The sequence below is a fragment of the Mastomys coucha genome, unplaced genomic scaffold (assembly GCF_008632895.1).
Source record: "Mastomys coucha isolate ucsf_1 unplaced genomic scaffold, UCSF_Mcou_1 pScaffold22, whole genome shotgun sequence".
Taxonomy (NCBI): Eukaryota; Metazoa; Chordata; class Mammalia; order Rodentia; family Muridae; genus Mastomys; species Mastomys coucha.
The window spans coordinates 92,849,419-92,872,962 of record NW_022196905.1 but is presented as its reverse complement, the minus strand read 5'-3'; the positions used below and the strand labels follow the sequence as shown (position 1 = coordinate 92,872,962).

General features: G+C 43.8%; 1 protein-coding gene and 1 long non-coding RNA gene across 2 annotated transcripts; one reads left to right on the top strand and one right to left on the bottom strand.

Moving 5' to 3' along the window:
* On the bottom strand, positions 1 to 5,336 carry LOC116067949. Its single transcript, XR_004109371.1, has 3 exons — positions 5,186 to 5,336; positions 4,457 to 4,558; positions 1 to 111 (listed from the first exon to the last, which is right to left on the bottom strand). It is a non-coding gene; the product is annotated as an uncharacterized LOC116067949 (long non-coding RNA).
* On the top strand, positions 2,630 to 22,659 carry Plac8 (placenta associated 8). The gene is made up of 5 exons (XM_031336970.1): positions 2,630 to 2,749; positions 12,322 to 12,460; positions 15,125 to 15,249; positions 17,660 to 17,775; positions 22,409 to 22,659. Exons 2-4 carry the CDS (start codon positions 12,352 to 12,354, stop codon positions 17,762 to 17,764), a joined length of 339 nt encoding a protein of 112 aa, XP_031192830.1. The 5' UTR covers positions 2,630 to 2,749; positions 12,322 to 12,351; the 3' UTR covers positions 17,765 to 17,775; positions 22,409 to 22,659.
* The last annotated feature ends 885 nt before the right edge of the window (positions 22,660 to 23,544 follow it).

The window sequence follows — 23,544 nt, the reverse complement described above, 5'->3', positions numbered from 1 at the left end:
TGCCCAGTTGTTTCTGAAGTCTGAGTCCATGGTTAGCCAGCTCTGTTGTCCTGGTCTGCGGTGACGCAGAGCATTTTGGTGGTGAAGTCAGACGGATGAAGCTGATGGCCTCTGATAACCCAAAAGCAAAACAAATGTGATGTCTTGGGGCTGAATGGCCTTCCAAGGAGATGATCTCACCACCTAGTTTCCACCACCTCTCAATAATCAAATTATGAACCCACCAATGAATTAACTCATTGATTAAGTCATTCAGGAACCAATCACTCTCTCACAGCCCAACTTCTGACTCTTGCATGGGAGACCAAGCCTTCAACACCACAGGAGCACCAGTGTTGGGGTACACTGCACTTCACAGCTAAACTAGAGGGAGGATGTTCCTAATGCTGTTCTTCAGGTTGACTAGAGTCTCCCCTGTTGGGAAAACAGGGCTCCTCCAAGTTCACTTTGGTTAAGTGGCACTGAGCATGGATGTCTGCATTCTGGTCTGGCCTTCTGGGGAGTCGTGTTGTATAGGAGGCTAGTTTTCTTGTTTGTTTGTTTGTTTGTTTGTTTGTTTTTTAAAGGCCTCCTATAAATTTTACTGCTTAATAAAAATGCTCAGAAATAGAAAGTTCCCTGGGCTGGAGAGATGGCTCAGCAGTTAAGAGCACTTCCAGAGGTCCTGAGTTCAATTCCCAGCAACCACATGGTGGCTTACAACCATCTGTAATGAGATCCAATGCCCTCTTCTGGTGTGTCTGAAGACAGCTACAGTGTACTCTTTTCTTTATTTTATTTAATTTAGTTTTTCGAGACAGAGTTTCTCTGTATAGCCCTGGCTGTCCTGGAACTCACTCTGTAGACCAGGCTGGCCTCAAACTCAGATATCTGCCTGCCTCAGCTTTCCAAGTGCTAGGGTTAAAGACATGTGCCACCACTGCCCGGCTCAGTGTACTCTTATAAATAAAATAAATAAATCTTTAAAAAAAGAAAAGAAAGAAACAAAACATTCCCAATGTACCCATCACTCACTCTAAGATTGCTAGGACATGGCTGTGCTAAACTGTGTGGTAAGGATGTACACCAGTGTGTGACAGGGGGGTCCCATTTCAGCCCAGTGTCTAGCTGCCACCATGTAAGTCTGTGCCTCCATTTCTCTATCAGTCAAGTAGAGCCAATAAGGGTACCACCCTTCAGGATCATAAGGCAAAGATTTTAAAAAGCATTAAAAACCACGCCTACAGGCCCAGGGCCTTGCAGCTAAAACCAGACCATTAAGCTGGAGAGATGGCCCAGCAGTTAAGAGGACTAGCAGCTGCTCTGCCGAGGGCCCAGTGTGATTTCCAGTACCCACATGGTGGTTGATAGCCATCTATAACTTTAGTTCCAGGGGATTCAACATCTTCTGGCCTCTGTGGGCATCGGACACACGTGTACATGGTGCACAGGCACACGCACAAGCAAAACACACATACACATAAAAATTAATTTTTTTAAAAGGGCAAGAGAAAAAATTACTGACAATCTCAGTTTGATCCCTGGAATCTACAAAATACATACATATATAAAAACATACATACATACACATACATACATACTTACATACTGATAGGGTGGCCTATAACTGTAATCCCAGAATTCCTACAAGAGATGGGGGGTAAAGGCGGGAGAATTGCTTGGAAGCTCATAGCTATGCAGCACAGTGGGAACAAGAGACAAAGTGGTTTCAACAGATGGAAGGAGAGAACAGACTCCCAAAGCTGTCCTCCTGTGCTCTGAACTCCACATACCTGCTGCGGCTCTCAGATGCTCACATGCATGTACAAGCACACACCACAGAGAGGGAAATGATGGGGTGGGAGAAGATGATGGTGATGATGATGATGATGATAAAAATAAAATAAGAAAAATCACACCTAACATATAGTAAGTGTTCAGTCTGTTACAGAAGCCAAAGCATTGTAGCGATATAGGGGGTGAAGGTAGGTCAATAATAGGCTCTCACCTGGACTGGACCTGGGTTCAGTTCCTAACACCTCAGGGAGGAAAAGAGTTGGGGAGAAGAAAAGACAGAGGAAAAAGACTGATCAGAAGGCTGGCATGGTGGTGTGTGTCTTTAATCCCAGCCACAGGAGGCAGAGGCAGATGGTCTCTGAGAGTTTGAGACCATCCTACAAACTGAGCTCCAGGATAGCCAGGACTCTAGAGAGACTCCTGCTTCAAGACACAAACAAGGACAGTCTGAGCAGGCCTGCAATTCCAGGTCCCCTAGGGCCTTCTGATTTATTATATTAAAAGAGGAAATAAGGTGTAAATCAGTGAGCTTGCCAGGGCACTTGGGAGGCAGAGGCAGGCGGATTTCTGAGTTCGAGGCCAGCCTGGTCTACAGAGTGAGTTCCAGGACAGCCAAGGCTACACAGTGAAACCCTGTCTCAGGGGAAAAAAAAAAAAAGAATCAGTGACCTTTGCCAGGCAGGTAGACTAATCAGCTCCGGCAGGAACCACACCCTCTCCTATCCACCAAAGTATTAGAGCTCGCAATTGTAAAGAAGGAAAAGCCCTATTTGGTAAGAGATGGCTTTTAGCACTTCTGCCTGGATTACCACAGCCAATCAGAGCACAGGACTTTGATCTTTGTACTACAGACCACCCCTACCCCACCCTCCACCCGGCTGATCTCCTTCCTCTCCCTTCCTCAAAGTCTCTCCATTTGTAGTAAGACTCAACCACAGACCACAGGACCTGTTCTTTCCAAACCTTTTGAACTGTAAGTATTTGTTATTAAGAATTTCTTTTAACCTAGGGAGAACTCGCCTTTAAAAGTTTTCTTATTCCTGACATAGTTTGAGATCATGTTGAAAGATGACTGTTTTCTTTCCCAATTGCTTTAAATTTAATAATTTTTAGTGAACCTCAGCTAACGTCATGCTTTGAAGCATCGCAGCTGAGACATTCTGGGACACCGCTTTCAGTGGGGAGGGCATTTTATGTGCTGGATTTCCTAACTAGATCCTCTCTCTCTCTCCTTCCCTCTCCCTCTCCTTCTTCCTCTCCCTCTCCCTCTCCTTCTTCGTCTCCCTCTCCCTCTCCCTCTCCCTTTCTGTGTGTGTCTCTTTCCCTCACTGGAGTGATCTAGTTTCTTTGTACATTAAAAAAAAATGTATTCGTTTAAACTACCTGGAGATTTTCATAGGCTTAGTCCTTAGGGTTTTTGTTGACTTAGTTTGTAAAGTTTGAGAATCCTTAGGAATTCTCACTATGAAAGCAAAAATCTAACTGCTCTGGGGGTTTAATCCTGGTACACGCTGATGCTCACAAAGAAACACTTCTTACATGAGACTGGAGAGCACTGAACTTTAATATCAATGTATACTAGAAGGGCTTCAGACATATGTTGCTTAGAACCTGGCTTTATTGAGATTAACAAGATTTATTAATATAACCAGTGTCATGTAACATAATTTTATTAAGCCAGTGTATTCTCCTTCTAAAGAGTGGTGTGTTCTGAGGCAGAAATATAGGCACAAGAATGAGTCTAAGACTAATAGATAAAATTAAGATGTTCAACATGTGAGCCAAATTCTACAAGATTTCCTGGCAGGGGCCAGTCCTTGCCAAGCAAGCTCAGAAGGAAGGTATTTACCATGTTCCCTTTCTAAGCCCATCCACTTAGAGTCCTGTTTCTGTCTCCTCACCTTCATTTTTTTCCTGAGTGGTCCCCACCACAGTTTTTATTACTTTCTTAATTGTGCGTTTAAAGATGCATCCCGCGCAGCAGAGCTCTGAGTAGGGTTGCCCCCACCGTCAGGAAACTACAGATTTCTCCTTGGTCCATAACAACTCTATCGCAAGACTTCTACACACACACAGCTGGGTCAGTACATGTTTTCTAATGGACTTGGAGTTATTTGTAACAGACAAAGCCAAGAGCCAGAGATTGCAAGGTCTGCGAGTCACTGGGTGGGAGTCTCCATCATCAAGGGGTCTGCCATGCGTCACCAGCAGATAAGTACCTTGAGCTGAGTTTGCACGTGCTCTTCAGACCTGTGGGGGCCTCAGGCAGAGGCTATGTCAGCCTGTGTCACCAAAGCAGCCACCTTCCTTTGTCAAGACACAGGGGCTGCATCCCAGAAAACTGATGGTTACAATTTCCCAGACCCTAGGCTAATTACAGCTTTCCAGAGTAGTGACCAGGCATCTGCTTTGCTGGCAAGCTTTCCAAAATGCTTTTGAGACGCGCCTGGCAAAATAAAGACATTCTAAAGAGACACTGATGTCTCTTCGTAGTCTTACTGTTAGACTGATATAACAACAGACCCTAAAGCAATGGGAATTTCCCAGGAATCTCAAGCTGCTCCGGAGAAGGAAAAACGCCTCGGGTCAGAGGGACCTGTCTCTCAGAAAAGGATCCCACAGAGTTCTGCAACTCATCAGGCCACCTTACAGGATGCCGCTGAAGCCACGGGGTGCTTACCTGTTCAGATCCCAGCCTTCAATTCAAGCCTTAATCTCAGACCCCAAGTTCAGTACCAGTCTTCACATAGGATTAACTCTGAGGACCACGGAACAAACATTCCTAGAAACACAGCAGGCTTTAGGCAGATGCAGGGCAGTTTGGGGCTGCTTTTTTTTTTTTTAACCCCTTCACTTTCTGGTGACTTTTCATTTGAGATGACTAAAGTTAGACTTTTGGTGGAAGCATTAAAAAACAAAACAAAACAAAACGGGTTTAGCTAGGCTAGTTTGCATTGCATCTTATCTTTTTGTTATAACTTCCAACAGACGAGGGATTGTGACCGGATCACGGGGTTGCCTTAAGAGTGCACCGAGTGAGGTTTTTTGCAGACTTCTCCTAGTGTTTTGTGGTTAGTTCTTCTGTTGGTTGGTTTTGGTGGGCCGCATACCGAGGATCAGGGGCAGGGCAAGGGCCGTGGGCACGCGCATGCTCAGCATGGACTACTCTATGCCTGTTGCCTCTTCAGCGGTGGTATTCTATGAGAAACCCCACCTAGACAGACTACGACCCCTTCAGAAGGAGCTGGAGGTGCACGTGGCAGTCCTGGAGCGCTCGTTCCCTCTAGGGCTGCACTTCGAGACAGTGATGGCCGGAACACCCTCCCCTGCAGCTGTATGCTGTCCTTCCTGGCCAGGAGCTTCTCCTGGTATTCAACACCCCCTGGCCCCATCTCCCACTCCCACCTACCGGCGCTTGGCTTCGCTGCTTCCGGAAACACCGTGGTCCTCACGGTTGCCCACCCCACAGTTTTCCACCTTCAAAAGAGGAAGTTAGCTGAGCGTGGAGTTCAGCGTTAGAGCACTTGCCTAACACACAGCAAGTCTTAGGTTCAACCCCCAGTACCAGAGAGGGGACACGCGGGGAGGGAGCAAGGGAGAGAGGAAGACATCTATTCTGAAAGAAACATGCAACCTTTTGATTTATTATTTTATTTGTAATTTGATTTTGCCTGTATTAGAAATAGAAAAAAAAACTTATAATACCAAAGGGACTGGAAATGGTTTTCATATGTGTAGGGCACATTATATATGTCTTCAAGTGTCTCCTGGATTAAACAAATGAAAAAGATATGAGTTTCGTTATGGTATTATTATAATTTTTTTTCTCCTGCCTCTGCCTCCAAAGTGCTAGGATCACAGGCACTGCCACCTTGTCTGTCCAGTCATATATAGCTTAGAATGACTGATGACTGTTTAGACCACAAGTAGAGAAAAGACTTTTTTTTTTTTTTTTTTTTTACCAATTATCTGTCAATGAGCAGGGGAATATTCTGGGTACAAGTCTTTGTCACAGATACAGATAGATGACTGTCTTCAGGGCTCATGTGGTTGTCAAGTCTACGTAGCCCAACAGAAATACACAGCTATCTGGGATATGCTGAGTTAGGGTTGCCAAGAAAGGCTAAGGACATAACCATGAGCCAATGACTTTTCTCTCAGGAGCCTTCAGATGCCCACTCTTATATTTAAATCTCAATGTAGAAATGAGTTGAAGGATTATAATTTTTCTTTGAAGAGGGTAGGAGGGATGATCCTTCGGTCACTCACTCGGCTGGTTTATCAAATGCCATCGGTGTACTGGCACTGACTAGAGCCCAGAAATAAAGCTAGAGCTATGGATGCTGGCTTAGTCCCCTTAAAGATGCTAGTCTCCTATTTGATTTTTTTCCCCTAAAAGGGAAAACACAGTTTCCTCAAGATTTCATCAGAAAAGAAATAAAACTCTAATTCTTTTGTTGTTGCTGTTGCTAAAGTGGGGTTCCAGCCCAGGGCCTCTCACATGCTAAACAAGTACTCCACCATAGATCTGTCTCCTAGCCCTAACCATTTCCTCAACGCTATCGGAAAAATAATAAATCAGAAAGATAAAACGTGAAAAAAAATTATCAGCAGCTCACCCTGAGGTAACTGCTCAGTATTACTCACTCTTGTATTCTTTCTGGCCTTTGACTATGCAAAGGCCATGCAAAGTATATTTGAATACACATGCTTTTCTGTTTTCTAAAATGCTTCACTTTCCGAGGCACTGCAGTGCGGTCTTCTCTCGGAACACGACTTCTGACATTATAGCTCAGGAGTTGTGATGAAGGAAGCCCTGGGGGACTCCATGCTTAGTTCTGAAGGAAGCTTGACCTCACCCATGGCTGGGGGAGCTGGGGCTCAGGGTCTGCCCCCAGCAGCTGAAACACAGTCTCTAGATTCAAGCACACTGCTCTCAAAGACGCTGGCTCTTGTTAATTGTGAAAAGGGTCAGCAACGAAAATGAATGATTGCAATGTTTTTGCTTTCTTTTCCCGAAACTGATTAAATAAATTTAGTGAGCAGCTGTGGCTTCCTGTGAGACACTTGGAAAAGTTGGAAGACTTCAGTCTTTAGGGGGGTGGGGGTGGATATGGTGATGCTCCTATCAATGCAGGAGTCCCTGGATTCAAGTTCCAACATTGGGGCAAGAGGACCCAAAGTTCAAGATTATCCTTGGCCACAAACAGTTTGTGGGGAGTTTACGCTATATGAGAGCCTCCTTCAAAAAGAGAAAAGATTTTAAAAAGCTATATTGCTTAGAAACTACAGTGGCAAGGCTTATGGAGAAATTGCTGGGGCGACATATCTGGCGCCGCTACCCATGACAGTTATCAATTTCAGATGGACTGCTTTTCTGGCCAACCATCTGCTGTTATTCATAGGTCATCAGATCTTCTGGGTTCCAAAAAAGCCAAAGGAAGTTTAGCTATTGTGCCTTATGACGTGGTGGGTGTTAGCCCTTTCCTGGAATAGCTAACTTTGCAGTTAATCATTAGGTTACATGAGGCATTGTTCAGGTTGCTGGGAGACACACAGAGAGACATTTTTCTTCTCTGGTGTGGTCACTGTCTAGTTACCCAGACTCCTGTGAGTAACCCTAATTAGACTAATTCACACAAAGAAACAGATAGAGAGCGACAGAGAGAGACAGAGACAGAGACAGAGAGAGACAGACAGAGAGAGAGAGCACGCTTTAGAGAAAGATACTCCAAAGGCAAAAGATACTCCAGGGCAAGATAGTAAAATGTAGCCTTGCACCAGCTTGAACCTGCTGGGTGGCTTCAGTTGGAGCTGTTGTTAACAGCAAAGCTCGTTCAGACCCACGGATACACAGGCCAGCCCTGGGACCTCCATAGTTACTGAATTGTTTACATGAGCTGAAAGGAAGAGGAGGAGGTTCATTTAACTTTCCCGGTCAGTAAAGCCGCTGCTTCCTCGAGCCCTCCTTAGCCAAAGAGGATGTCACCGCGAGATGACTTTCTCCTTCTGGTAGCATCTCTCCTTCTGGTTCCTCTTCGGAAACCATTCCATTGCAGCCTACACTCTCTAAGGAGTCTTTCCATCCACTCTCTTCCTGACCAACTGGCCATGATTTCCCACTGTGAGCAAGGAATAAATCTACTAATTTAACTACCAGTTTGTTGACATTGGGCTTTTGTATGCTACTTACTTAGTTGTGTTTGCTTTGGGTTTCCATAGTCTCCCTACAGCACAGACTGGCTTCAAAGTCACAAGCCCCCTGCCTCAGCCTGGATCGTGTGTATACCACCTACTATTCCAGACCCAAGTAGACTTTTTGCTGTTGTTGTTATAAAACAGTCTCCTATAGCCCAAGATATCCTCGAATTCACTACATAGCTGATGGCTCTGAACTTCTGATCCTCCTGTCTCTATCTAGTGTTGGAATTACTAGTGTACACCACCATGTCTATTTTACGGTGCTGGCATGAAACCCAGTGCTTCTTGAATGCTAAGCAAGCACTCTACCAACTGCATTCCCAGCCCTCTACAAACTCTGTTCTCCAGGTGGTGGGCATGCCGCCGACTGGTCACCATGCGTCATAGACCAGGTGGGGAAGCATGAAGCCCACTTGACCATAACCTTTAGCATTGCGTGCGATTGGCTGAGGAGGAGATAGGAAACTGTCCTTATGGCCAACTCCAAGACAGAAAAATGGGAAAGGTTAGTTTCTTTGACTTTGAGGAAGTGAATTCACAGTCTCTATGGTTTGTTTTGGAGAGAGAATAATAAGCTAGGGACCATAGGTAAAAACAAAAATTACCCACAATAATATCAGAGACTCCACCCATTGGTCTTGCCTACGTAGTCACTATGGTGTCTGTCAGATGCCAGTCTTACATTCCTGTTATTCCTTCAACACTCACTGGAACAAAGAAAGTGTCATCCTTTCTCTCCCATTTAAAATTCTGTTATTTATCTATACCAGCATCACATAAACAAGACACAGGTAACATAGAGAGAATTCCAAACAGTTTATTCTATGCATTGTAATCTAATAATAACATTAACTTTTTTGCTCAAATTGTCCTAAATTTGGCTATCAACCTTCCTCGGAAGTGTCCCCCAGCCCCACTCAGCAGTGTCTCATTTAATAAACTCTACTCTTGGGCTGGAGAGATGGCTCAACAGTTAAGAGCATCGATTGCTCTTCCAGAGGTCCTGAGTTCAATTCCCAGCAACCACATGGTGGTTCATAAGCATCTGTAATGGGCATCTGATGTTGTCTTCTGCTGTATCTGAAGACAGCGACAGTGTGCCCACATATATGAAATAAATATGGCCAGAGTGAGCTCGGCAGGAGTGAGCGGGGCCAGGGAGAGGGGAAAAAACAAAACAAAACAAAAAAAAAAACTATTTTTGAAGCCATATGTTCCAGGTTCATCTTAAACCTTCTCCTCCCAGTCCTGAAGTCAGCAGGCTCTTTTTATTGAACAATGGCATTTAGTAATCAAGATTTGGGTACAAGGTGTACCTTCCTTTTGGACATAATCAGAATTTATCTTCACATACTTCTACCTTATCTACCTGTATATCTATGTGTGCTCGTAAACTTGCTTGCCTGGTGGTTCCCTGAGTCCTGGCACCTACCCAGATATTTTTCGTTTGTTTTAGTTTTTTTTTTTAAAACAAAACCTTACTACATTGCTCAGGCTGATCCAGAACTGGGCCTTAGTAATCTTCCTGCTTTGGCTCCTCAAGTGCCAGGGACTATAGGCATGTGCTGCCTGGTTTGAAGTTTTGCTCATCTTTGAGTCCTCCAGTGTGTTCAGAATCCTCACAGGGACCTCCCCATTTGCACTTTCCAAGTTAACGCTGTCACAACCATATTACTCCGAAGAATGCTTGAGAAATATGAAAGCTCCTCTCACCAGAGGCACTCACCCCTAGCAAGTCTGTGCAGCTGCTCTCGCCTGAGAGCTCTGACCAAGGTTTAATGCTAAGGATCAGCCTTGACACCTTGCTGGTGCTGCCAATGGCTCACTACCAACACCTGAGCTCTCAGTGTTGCCCAGCAGGTAGCTCTTCTTCCTTAGTGATGGGAAAGGCTGAGCGTCTTTTATATATTTAAGGTTTCTTTTTTTTTTTTTTTCATTTCTTTTGTAAACTAATTGACCCTGTCTTTTCAACATTTCCCTAACCTTGGAACTTGCTTTTTTGTTTTGTTTTCTTTTCTTTTTCTTTTTTGGTTTGTTTGTTCTATAAAACTTATTTATGTCTGAGTGCTCTATTTGCATGTACTCCTGCAGGCCAGAAGAGGGCACCAGTTGTCAGCCACTATGCGGTTGCTGACATTTGAACTCAGGACCTATGGAAGAGTCATCAGTGCTCTTAATCACTAAGCCATCTCTTCAGCCTGGATGGTTTTGTTTGTTTGTTGTTTTAAACATTTTCAATGTCCGCCTTTAATCCTAGCACTTGGGAGGCAGAGGCAGGCAGATTTCTGAGTTCAAGGCCAGCCTGGTCTACAGAGTGAGTTCCAGGACAGCCAGGTCTATACAGAGAAACCCTATCTCAAAACAAAAAACAAAAAACAAAAAACAAAAACAAACAGAACAAACATTCTCAATGTCAAGTCTCGCACCCTTTCTCCTTATACTTGCTTTATTTACTAACTCTTTTAAAACTCTGCAGTATTTGCATACTACACTCAGTAGTAGGAAGAGAACCAGTAGAGATATTTACTTAATATAATGATGATGGTCAACAGATACAAACCTTAAGAACTTTGTAAGCCCTTCCTCTTTGTCTCACCACCCTACTATGCCCCCCCACCCCTTTCCTATAGATAGCATCTCATTAATATGGTCTTGGCTGGCCTGGGACTTAGCCATGTCTGCCTCTGCTCTCCCAAGTGCTTGTATTAAAGGTGAGCCCAGTTTGGCTCTTTTTAGAACGAAACCAATTTTATTTTCCTCTGTAATAGCCAAACATTGTTTGTGCGCTGGATTCTGGGGGCTGGATTGATTAATAATTAACAATATTGAAGTGCATGCAGATTTAGTCAAGTTTCAAGAATCTTTGAGCACTCATGGTCACATGGAGAAACATCTGAGCATACCTTTCATTTAAAGTTGTTCTTGGTGTCATATACTGCTCTCTTTTTCTCATTCAAGAAAACTATCAACCTAGCAGATGTTGCAAGTGATGAGATCTAGAGAGAACAAAGCTAAGGTGACTGAAGAAAATGCCTAGTTGATATGAAAAGACAGAGCCAAATCGTCCATCTTTAAAAGCATTCTATTTAGGAGGTGATCCTAGGGCTTCATGGAACTCACTGTGCAGACCAGGCTAGCCTTGAACTTACAGAGATCCATCTGCCTCCCACGGGCTGGAACTAAAGATGTTCGCCACCACTCCCAGCCCTTTTGTGCCTTTAAAAATATGTACCAAGTCTCTAAACGACCCAGCACCCTTAGTGCTTAATTCAGCAACGAAGTTAAAGCACCTACTGTGAGTCTAACACTCGACTTCCTGCTAAAGACACTGGAAGAGGAAGGAGGCTGAGGTGTGGGGTGGGGTGGCTATGCAGGTGAGTGTGTCTGATGCTCAAGTTTGGGTATTGAGTTTATTAGGGTCCCCCAGCACCCTAATAAAAAGCCAGGAGTGCCTGCACACAAGTCTCCCAGCTCTATAGGGCAGAGACAGGAGGGATGGCTGGGGCTTGCTGGTCAGGCCCTGTGTCAAGGGACTGAGGAGAGGTAATGTCATTCCAAATCTACCTCACACCCCTGAACCTCGGCCCTCCCGTAATGAAGAGAAATTAGGAATATCCTAACAAATACACTTCATAAAGGCTTTGCTCAGCTGGGAATTGTGACACACACCTGTAATGCCAGCCTGTGCAAGGCATGAAGGAGGGGGGAATCAAGAGCTTGCTTGAAGCTAGCCTGGGCTACATGATGAGATGCTGACTCAGGAAAATAAGTCAGTATCCTCAACAGCAAAAACACAACCCTAGGAAAGCAGTTGGGGTGATTATAAGGACTTGTGAGCCCCTGCCTCCAGTCATGAGCAGAGCTGCACGGATAGAAGGTCCAGGTTCTGGTAAACGTGAAATGATGGAGCAGCTTGGATTCAGGAGAGTTGTGTGAAAACCCGAGGCAGCCAAGCAAGAGAGGGAAGAGAGTGGGCTTGCACTAAGCTAGGCTGTTCCATTTAAGAAGAGGTTGTTTTCCACCATTCCCCAGCCCTACCTACCCTGTCCCGGGCCAATGGTTTGCTTCCTGTCTTCTGGACTGCAGGGACCTGTATAAAATAGCACTCGATCGCCCATGAGAGACACCTGTTCCCCTTACTAGTTCAGTGAATTCCTTTCCCCTGAGACCTCTCTCCCTTTGGAGGTGGAGACTGAAATGCTCTTTAGAGATCAACAAGTTGATTTCTCCAAACAGCTCCTGTCTCTAGCCAGTGGAGCACAGCAGGTAGGGTTAGCTAAAGGGCAGGACACGGTGCCTTCCAAGAGCAGCTTCAGGCTGAAACGCCAACATTTTCTTTTTCAGACCTGGATTTTTTGAGATCTTGCATTGAAGATGGCTCAGGCACCAACAGTCATCGTGACTCAACCTGGATTTGTTCGTGCTCCCCAAAATTCCAACTGGCAGACCAGCCTGTGTGATTGCTTCAGTGACTGCGGAGTCTGTAAGTATGGGAAGGTGTCCCTATAATTGATAAAATCCCCCATTCTTCCCTTACTATGTGGAAAGTTGCTAAGTTACTAACTCATTACAGTCTCCTGAGAATCCGAGAATATTACAGTAACCGGCAAAGACAGTCTACTCATTATACCTGATTCTTCTCCAGCCACCACCACCAAAAAAAATAATAATAATAATTAAGTTACCCCCAAAAATAAATTCTTGAGTTAAGGTAGCATTGAAAGCCTTAAATGATTCTAAAACTGAATGTGCCTGGACTAGTAATTATAAACAGATTATTTATGAAACATTTTTATTTAAACCTGAGGGGTTGTGTGTTTGCTTTGTTTTTTGAAATAAGGTTTCTTTGCTTTAGCCTTGGCTATCCTGAGACTCTCTCTGTAGATTGGGCTGGCCTGGGATTCAGACATCACCTGCTGCTGAGGATTAAAAGTTACCACCATCTGCCTAAACCTGACTTTTTCAAAATATATTTACTTTTAATTCATGTGCATTGGTGTTTTGCCTGCATACATGTCTGTATGAGGGTGTTGAATCCCCTGAAATGGGGGTTACAGATGGTGTGAGCTACTATGTGGGTGCGGGGAGTTGAACCCAGGTCTTCTAGAAGATTAGAGAAGCCAGTGCTCTTAACCACTGAGCTGTCTCTCCAGTCCCCTAAACCTGATTTTTTTTAAAAAAAGAAAGAGCAACAGCGATTAAATCTCTTCTTTGTTGCACATACATTAAATCTTGTTTTATAGTCTGTCACAGGACACTCTCAGCACACTCTCAGAGAAAGATCTTAATCTCTGCAGTTGCCCTGAATGCAGCAAGATCTCTCTGAGTGAACTAGGAAGATATTGAGGTAGGTGGCGAAGGGGACCCGCAATTGCCCTCAGCAATTCAGGAAGGAGAGGTTGCTTTGAAGCCTATCCTCAGAATGGCCAGGAAGTACACAAGCTTTAACTCGAGGTGGGATGGAGCTTGGAACCAAAGGAAGCTAATGACTGCATAGAAAGCAGAGGCAAAGAATTGCAGGCCAGCCGGGTGGTGGTGGTGCACGCCTTTAATCCCAGCACTTGGGAGGCAGAGGCAGGTGGATTTCTGAGTTCAAGGCCAGCCTGGTCTACAGAGTGAGTTCCAGCATAGCCAGGGCTACACAGAGAAACCCTGTCTCAAAAAAACCAAAAAAAAAAAAAGAATTGCAGGCCAGTTTGTCCCAGTTTGTCCACAGCTTTCTACGGCTTCACGAGGTAATGGGGACTGATTGACGTGATTGTGACATCAAAGTCCCTAAAGACTAACTTTTACTCCTTCAGCCCCAGTTGCTACTCGATTATGTGAATGTACACTTACTTGGATATGTGAGTTTTACTGTAGGGCTGCCAAGATGGCTCAGTGGGGAAAATGACTGTGGCCTAGCCTCTCAGCCTGAGTTCTATTCCCCAGGATCCACATGGTAGAAGGAGAGGACCAACCTCTGAAAATTATCTTCTGACCCTCTCCTGTGTGCATACATAGTAAATAAAATGTAATTTTTAGCCAGGCAGTGGTGGTACACACCTTTAATCCCAGCATTTGGGAGGCAGAGGCAGGTGGATTTCTGAGTTTGAGGCCAGCCTGGTCAGGACAGCCAGGGCTGCACAGAGAAACCCTGTCTCAAAAAACCAAAAAAAAAAAAAAAAAAAAAAAAAAAAAAAAAAGTTTGTGTGGGGAGATGGAGTGAGTTCTAAGGCAGCCTTCATTGTTTAAGGGGCAAATTTCTTTCCTTCCTACTTTCTTTCTCTCCTTTCTTCCCTCCTTCTTCTCTTCATTTACTTTTCTTTCTTTCTTCCTTCCTCTCTTTCTTTCTTTAGATTTATTTATTTATTTAATGCATGAACACACTGCCACTGTCTTCAGACCCACCAGAAGAGGGCATCAGATCCCATTACAGATGGTTGTGAGCCACCATGTGGTTGCTGGGATTTGAACTCCAGACCTCTGGAAGAGCAGTCAGTGCTCTTAACCACTGAGCCATCTCTCCAGCCCCTATGGCATATTTTCTTAATGCAGATCTGACCAAATTAATCTCTTACAAAATACTTGGTGGTTCTTCCTGGCCTTGATGGCATTCATAAGTATTCCTAGTTTGTAATCAACACACACACACACACACACACACACCTACACCTATTCTACCCCCTAGCTTCATCCCCCTTCTATCCCAGGATCTTGGCCACAGCGAATGGATGAGACAAATTATCTCAAAGAAGTTTTGTTTCCTTTAGTCCGTTAAAAACACTTCTAACCATGATCTACCATTCAGCTCAAGCAGTACATCCTAGTTAGGGCCTTGCAGGTGCCACTGTGAAGTGACCTCGGACATACTAGGCTGGTTCTCCTAATCTTTCCTATTGTATCCCTAGGACAATGCAGTTGGGGACATTGTGTACCAAGGGTTTTATGGGTAGGTTTCAGTAATTTATAGATGAGTGGTACTACAGGAAAAGACCCAGCCCTTTTCCATGTACGGGGCCCTCTTGAAATGATGGGGCAGGGTCATAATGAAGCCCCATCCAAACAACGAAGCCCGACTCGCAGCAGCAGGGAGGAGAAAGGCCTCGCCTTGGTGTAGCCAATGGGAGCAGACTAAAGTAACGTGTACCCGATTTCATGTTTCCAGGCCTCTGCGGGACCTTTTGCTTCACTTGTCTTGGATGTCAAGTGGCGGCTGACATGAATGAGTGTTGTTTGTGTGGAACAACTGTGGCCATGAGGACTCTCTACCGAACCCGATACGGCATTCCTGTGAGTTCTCTTGCCTTTGGTATCATTCTAGCTGGCAACTGTATTTACCGTAGCTGTTGTCAGAGTGGCTGTCATTTGACGGTATCCAAGCTCTGAATTTGATTGACCAGAGTTTTGTAAGCAGCTACAACCTTCAATTCAGCCAATGCAGCAATAATAGATCCTTCCCTTCTGTCCCTCAACATTCTGTTAAGCAAGTAATTCGTATTTGCAATGTGTATGTATGCATTAGGTAACTAAACTCTCCACCAATGCTTGTGTCCTGTGGGAGGCGGGGGTGGGGGTGGGGGTGGGTCTGCCATGTTTTACCAAGGAAGACTTCAAAATATTTAAGAGCCAGAGTCTTTGACCCAGAGACGTGCCCTAGTAGCAGAGAGGGGCGTATCCAGTCCAAACTATCTGTGCATGCACTTACCTTTATAACACTCTGTGAAATGGGGTAGCCTTTTAATCAGAGTTACAGGGGGAAACAGTCAATGGGGTGCGTAGATGAGTGTGTATGTATATATGTATACATATTTCTATATACACACATTCATATATATATGTATATGTACATATCCATATATATATGGACACATTTGCTTCCCTCTGTGTGTTACAGTAGAAAGAGAGACAGAGATAAAGAAAAAAGATAGTCTGGGACTGGAGAGATGGCTTAGCAATTAAGGGTTAAGGCTGCTCTTCCAGAGGTCCTGAGTTCAATTCCAAGAAACCACATGGTGACTCACAACCATCTATAATGGGATCTGATGCCCTCTTCTGGCATACATGTGTACATGCAGGTAGAGTACAAATTTACATGTAATTAATTAATAGAGAAAGAAAATCAGAGAGAGAGACCCATTTGTGATTTTAAAGCCATGATGGAAGCCCATAAGTCATAAACTTGGAGAGTATGCTGTCAGGCTTGATAGATATTCGTGGATGAATTGACATTCAAGTCCACAGGCAGTTTACAAGCAGGTTTTTTTTTCTCTTCAAGGGAAATCCATTTTTTTTCCTATCAAGGCCTTCAGCTAGTTGAGGGTGAAAACACACACACCTGAAATTTTAGGACTTAGGAAGTTGAGGTAGGAAAATTGAGAATTTGACACCAGCCTAACCCTGTCAAAAGGAAGGGGAGTTAGGAGGAACAGGCCAAGGATAAAGCTGAAAAGAGCTCAGTTGGTGAATCACTTGCTCTGCAAGCCTAAGGACCTGAGTTCAATCCCAGCACTGTGGAGGAAGGGACAGGTGGATCTCTGTGGCTCCCTAGCCAGTCTCACTGAGCCTCAGGTCCCACTAAAAAGGTCTTCACTGGTTGGAAGAGAGGTCCATCTATGTGAAGTGATCTGTTGTATTCCAAGTCAACAGACTTAAGCTTTAATTTTATTTCAAATATATCTTCAATAAACATCCAGAATGATGTTGAGCCAAACATCATTCATCTATGGCCTAGACAAGGTAAGACATAAACTTGACCATCACAGGAAACAAACAAACATGCAGCATTTTCTAGGAACCTATTTTAATTTCATTGAAATTATTTTTTCACTTGAGAAATGTAATAAGTATCTTTTTTAAAGATTTATTTATCATTATATATAAGTACACTGTAGCTGTCTTCAGACACACCAGGAGAGGCCATCAGATCCCATTACAGATGGTTGTGAGTCACCATGTAGTTGCTGGGAATTGAACTCAAAACCTCTGGAAGAACAGTCAGTGCTCTTAACCACTGAGCCATTTCTCCAGCCCCACAGTCAATATCTTACAGTGAGTGTGGTTACATTTCCTGCCAAACTTTTACTTTTTAAATTGGTTCTTAGGAGTACTTTGACCCCAAGTTCTTTGCCACTTCCCTAAATTTCTTCCCAAACCATTTGCCGCAGCACATGCCCAGCGCTTTTCATTGTGATGTAATTGCTTTGAGCCAAATCATGTCCTGGCTGGGAGATCTGACGTTCTAAGTTCTTGTACTCTCGGACTTGGTGGTTTGATTGACTCTTATATTCTCAAAAGTATAAAGTACTGAACGAAGAAGCAAGTGTTATGTGGGAAAATCCGCTAACATTTTCCTGAAGGTATCTAAACTGAATCCAGGGCAAATGAGATGGCTCAACAGGTAGAAAAGTGCTTCTGGCCAAAGTATAAGACCCAAGTTCAATCCCCAGGACCCACAGGGTGGAGGGGGAGAAATGACTCCTGCTGTCCCCCAACCCCATCTCAGTGCACGTGAATGCACACACACACACACACACACACACACACACACACGCACACACACACACACACACAAAGAAATAAACCATAAAAAGTAATAAAGTAAACAGAATCCAAAGAATTGGTGTTTTGGCTCTCTTTAAAATGCCCCAAAATCCACAAGCAGTGCTGGCTGTCATTCCTGTGTCTTCTGTGTCTTCCACAGGGATCTATTTGTGATGACTACATGGTCACCCTCTTCTGTCCTGTTTGCTCTGTGTGTCAAATCAAGAGAGACATTAACAGGAGGAGAGCCATGAACGCTTTCTAATGAGCTGGATGGTAAGTTAGTATGGGGGCTGGGGAAGTTATTCATTGTTTGGAATAACAGTCCCGAAGTGGCAGTTTCTAAAGTCTCCTGTGCCATCTCAGTATAATAATGTAATATAATTGGTTGTGATTTTTTTCTTTGTTTGAGCCACATTTATTAAATAATGGTGAATTTTTATAAACTTACAAAATTATTTTGGTCTATTAATGAAGCCACTTAGCACTTAAATAAGCTACAGAGTACAGAAGATAAAGAAGTTGAAGCTGGGCTTGGTGCTGCATCCTGTAACCTCTAAACCTGGGAAACAGAAGAAGGGTTGCCCTCAAACCCAGCGTTGTCTACAAAATAAGTTCCAGTCTATTCAGGGCTACATAAGAAGTTCTGTTTCAAAGCTTAAACAAGGGGTTGGGGAATGGTTCACTGTGTAAATTACTTGCTATTTAAGCAGAAGGACCTGAGTTTGGATTCCCAGAACCAATGTGTGTGTGTGTGCCTGCCTGCCTGCATGTGTGAGAGTATGCAGGTGTGTGAGTGTGAGTTTATGAGTATTTGAGAGTATGTGTGACTTGTTTGTGCCCATGTGCATACATGTGTGTATGTGGGTATGAGTTTGAGTGTGTGTGAATGTGTGTATATGTGTAAAAGCTGGGTAGAGCAGCTTATAACCCCAACATACAGGGCTGAAATAATTGAATCTCTGGGGCCCACTGACAAGCAAGGGTAGACAAAAGAACAAGCTTCAGGTTAGTAAGAGCCTGTCATTAAAAAAAAAAAAAAAAAAAAAAGAGGGCTGGAGAGATGGCTTAGCAGTTAAGAGCACTGGCTGCTCTTCCAGAGGTCCTGAGTTCAAATCCCAGCAACCACATGGTGGCTCACAACCATCTGTAATGGGGTCTGGCGCCCTCTTCTGGTGTGTCTGAAGAGAGCAATGGTGGTGTACTCATATGCATAAAATAAATAAATCTTAAAAAAAAAATGGAGAAGTGACTGAGGAAAGATCTCAGTGTTAACCTGTATAGGTGAACATTCCTGTATGTATATACACAGAGACTTCCTACACACACATACACACAGAGACTTCTTACACACACATACACACACACAGACTTCTTACACACACACAGACACATACAGACTTCTTACACACACATACACACAGAGACTTCTTACACACACATACACACACACAGACTTCTTACACACACACACACACACACAGACTTCTTACACACACATACACACACAGACTTCTTACACACACACAGACACATACAGACTTCCTACACACACATACACACAGAGACTTCTTACACACACATACACACACACAGACTTCTTACACACACATACACACACACAGACTTCTTACACACACACAGACACATACAGACTTCTTACACACACATACACACAGAGACTTCTTACACACACAGAGACTTCTTACACATACACACAGACATACACACAGAGACTTCTTACACACACACACACGCACTCACACACACACACAGAGAAACATTTTAAAAAGCTGAAAAGGTGCCGGGCAGTGGTGGCGCATGCCTTTAATCCCAGCACTTGGGAGGCAGAAGCAGGCGGATCTCTGAGTTCGAGGCTAGCCTGGTCTACAAAGTGAGTTCCAGGACAGCCAGAGCTATACAGAGAAACCCTGGCTTGAAAAACCAAAAAAAAAAAAAACAAAAAAAACAAAAAAACAAAACAAAAAAAACTGAAAAGATGAACAAATACAAAAAGAATGCAAAAACACACTTTCCGCTAAGACAATGATTTTGAGGTGAGAAATTTAAAATATCTAATATTAAAAAGCAAGAATGACATGTTCTGTAATATTTATAGTGTGTGTGTGTGTGTGTGTGTGTGTGTGTGTGTGTGTGTTACACATGTATGCAGATACCCACAGTGTCCAGAATAGGGCATTAGATCTTTCGGAGCTGGCATTACAGACACTTGTGAGCCACCTGATGTGAGTCCTGGGAAGAACTCTGCTCTCTGGAAGCCCGGCAAGCACTCGTAACCCTGAGCCATCTCCCAAGCCCCTACCCCTCCTGTTTAAAAAAAAAGTTTATTTCATGTATGTGAATGTCTTGCCTGTGTGTGTGCGCGTGTCTACAACATGTGTGCCAGGAACTCTTTGGTTGTGAGCCTCTCTACATGGTACTGGGAACCAAACCCAGTTTCTTGGCGAGAACAAATGCTATTGACTAATTCTTGAAAGATGTTCATTTGTTTATCAAATAATGTATTATGTATCTAGTATTGCATAAAAAAAAAAAAGATCAGCTAGGTGCTGCTGTGAACAAAGATAAACTAGTTTCTGGTCCTTACAGCTTCCTGCTCAAAAGATACCCCTAAAAAGAGCTCGGTTTATGCATCCTTTAGACATAGTGCTATAGGAAGGTCGGATCTGTAGGGGAGTGGACGGCAGTTTCTCGAGAGCAGTGGACTTAGGTTCTAGAGAAGTTTGTCATTAGTTGGCCAGAAGTGACTGTGAGAGGAAGCAGAGTGGGTTGGCGACAGCTGTGGATGGAGTCAGGTGGCACAGCCACAATTACCTGGTGGAGAGCCGCTCAGCTGTTAACTTCCTCTAAGGCCTCAGGGAAAGGGGCATCAATTCCCAGAATCCCTCAGGAAGGCTGTGTGAAGAAAGCACCCCATAAAGCAAAGGAATCCTCTCACTAGGGGCAACCCTGAGGGTGAGGTCAAGTTAAAAGCATTCTGACCTCCCTAGAGGCTCCCTCCTGGGCTTGTGCAGAGCAGAACGGAGGGAATAGGGAAGGGTGGCTCTAGTTTCCAGGCCAGCCTCAGGGACTCACAGCGGGGTGGACACCTGTTATTCAGATGAATAAAAATAGAAGGGAGCTTCGAATCAACTTCAGTGAAACTATGGAGCAAAACCAGTTTTTAAAGGAAAAATCATCCATCTTTATGGGCTTAGGACAATTTGACTGGAACATACAGTGTATGTAGGGAAATAATGAAACAATAGATAATTTTTTTTAAAGGTGAGTTTGTGCCTTGGTGTGCCATCGATGGATACTAATGCTAGGTGAGCATGGGGAAATCAGAGATTTTAAGTGAGTAGAATCATACTTTAGAAAAGCAATAAAAGTCTACAGTTCAGTGGAAAGGATAAAGGCCAGAGGTAAAGACATGGGAACACTATTAAATACATACACTGTCCACATAAAAAACACAGCTCTCCTCCTGAAAGAAATGAGAGATAGTTTACTCTGGAACCATTATGAGTAGCCATAGCCCAGAAACACAGATCTAAGTCACCCCCAATGCCATGTTCCAACACCGAGGCAGTTGTACAGTGTTTTAATAGTTCTACAGGACAAAGAATCATAAATGATGATAGTCAACTTTAAAATGCACTGGTGGGTACCACCAGAAAGGTGGGCCAACGAGATGGAGGAGCTGTCTTACAGGCCCAAGATGTTACCTGATGAAGTTCTTAGCTTGTGAATTGGTGGTAACCAGAGTTCTGCTAAGTTAATAGCTTATACGAGCTCCTTTTATTTATTACCACAGACACAGAGTGAGGCAAGGAGTGGCCATTCCCAGAAGGCTTAACACTAGCCCAAGACAAAGTTACTAACTTCTGAGCCTACAAAATTCTAGTCTCCACAACACTGAAACTCTGACGAGATCATCCATCTCTGCAGATGCTCACCCCTCCCAGGAGGTTTATGTTCACAGACAGACACAGGTTTTTTTAGGAGTTTCCACTGGACAGTGTGAACAAACTTTACAACCACATATACATACTGATGGGTCAGGACAACTGAACTTTAGCTTTTAATCTCAGAGAAATTAGCTCACTGAATCTTTGAACTGGCTTGAAGTAAAATGTCTTTGATGATTCTGACTTCTGGTGACCAACTTAGATAGTCTACTCTGTTCACCGACAATAAAACTGAACACAGGATTGAAGGAGAAGTTAGTAGAGTGCTTGCTAAGGATGCGCAAAGCCCTGAGTTTGATTCCCAACACTTCATAAAATAGGCTCACACCTGTAATCCCAGTACTTGGGAAGGGGTAAGGTAGAAGCTGGAGGATCAGGAGTTCAAAGCCAGTCTCAGCTACAGAGTGAGTTGGAGGCCAGCCTGGGCTTTGTGAAACTCAGTTTCCATACAAAACAAATCCACCCATAGGGCTAGTGAGAGGTCACAGGTTCAATTCCCAGCATCCACTTGATGACTCACACTATCTGTAACTCCAGGGAATTTGATGTTCTCTTCTGTCAGCCATGGGTACTAGGGACGAATGTACATAAACAGGCATGCAGAGAAAATAGTCATACACACAAAATAATTTAAAATACAAATAAACCAACAAGAGAAGTCTGCTTCAGTCTCAGGCAAGAGCTTGGTAAAGCTGAGGGAACCCTGAATCAAGTCCTCTCTGGTTAATAATGCCCCAATGCTGGCTAGCAGCTGTGATAAAACTCCCACAGTAACACCTGATGCTAACCGACAGGGAAACAGGGCTCAGAGTGTCTGAGAACTCTGTACGATCTGTGTAACTGCTCAGTGTTTCTAAAAGGATTCTGCAAGTTAATGTTTATTAATAATAAAAGAGTAGATTGAGACATTCAAAAACTGCTTTGTGCTCCCCTTGCAGGCAAGAGCTCCGGCTGAAGCAGCTGAACTCAGCACATACCCCTTCAGTCCAAATCTTTGGCAACTGAGATGTGATGGATGCATTTAATTAAAGAACGGTGAAATCTTTCTAATTGGGCCTTTTGATTTATTTTAAATAAATGTCACTCTTTGATTTGGTTTCTCCTTGCTCCCGTATTATCAAATATTCCAGCTTGTAATTTTTTTACATTACATTTTAAGTAGAAACCAAATAAAAGATTTTGCTAAGAAGACTGTTTTGTTTTATGTGAGGTGCTGGGGATTAACGTTAGGGCCTCATGCACACTAAGTAACTGCAACCCCGGCAAGCCACACCTTTAGCCCATCCTCCATGCTTTATGCATCTTGGCCATCACTCAAACACTGTCACCAATTAATCTTAAGGGTGCAGTCTCATCATTCCTCCCATGATTCAGGGTCTGGATGGTAGGCTGTCAGTAACAGTGATTCAGCACTTTGATCCATGAAGCCTGAAGTGGGATGTGGAGGCTACAAGCTACCAATAATGAATTATTCTGAGACAGTGGACGTTTTCAGTCCTTCCTTGTTCCTTATCAACATGTGCACTGACCCAGCAGGCTGTGCAGTGGGCATCCCAGGCCTGCATGTGCACTGACCCAGCAGGCTGTGCAGTGGGCATCCCAGGCCTGCATGCGCACTGACCCAGCAGGCTGTGCAGTGGACATCCCAGGCATGGCTTCTTATTGAATGCTTGAGAGGTTTGTGGTATTTTTTTATCCTTTTAAATATCAGGTAGTGATGTAGAATAAATGTAAATAAAATTGATGTTATAAAGGATTTGCCAACAGATTGTCTTAGGAGACATTAATGCATAGGAATTAGCTAAGGGAGCAATGCCACTAAAAATACCTCAGAGGTAACTAGTAAGCTAACCAGGCCCACTAGCGATAAGCAAAATCTGTGATACAAGAACATAAACATTTATTCACCAGGATTTATCAACCATTAGCCCCATCCCCCAAAGAACCACTTCTAACAGGCAGCTCAAAGGGACAGCTACCATTAGGTTCTGGTCTGCTATTAAGGCCTCTGTGCTCCTATCAGGAAAACATAATCCTACCAGGTGCACAAGCTGGACCTGGGTAACAACTATTC

Bases quoted from the DNA above. Each gene is read 5' to 3' on its own strand.
- Plac8 (XM_031336970.1), top strand. From the start codon at position 12,352: ATGGCTCAGGCACCAACAGTCATCGTGACTCAACCTGGATTTGTTCGT. The intron at 12,461-15,124 runs GTAAGTATGGGA...TCATGTTTCCAG, and splicing joins CTTCAGTGACTGCGGAGTCT to GCCTCTGCGGGACCTTTTGC. The intron at 15,250-17,659 runs GTGAGTTCTCTT...TGTCTTCCACAG, and splicing joins GAACCCGATACGGCATTCCT to GGATCTATTTGTGATGACTA.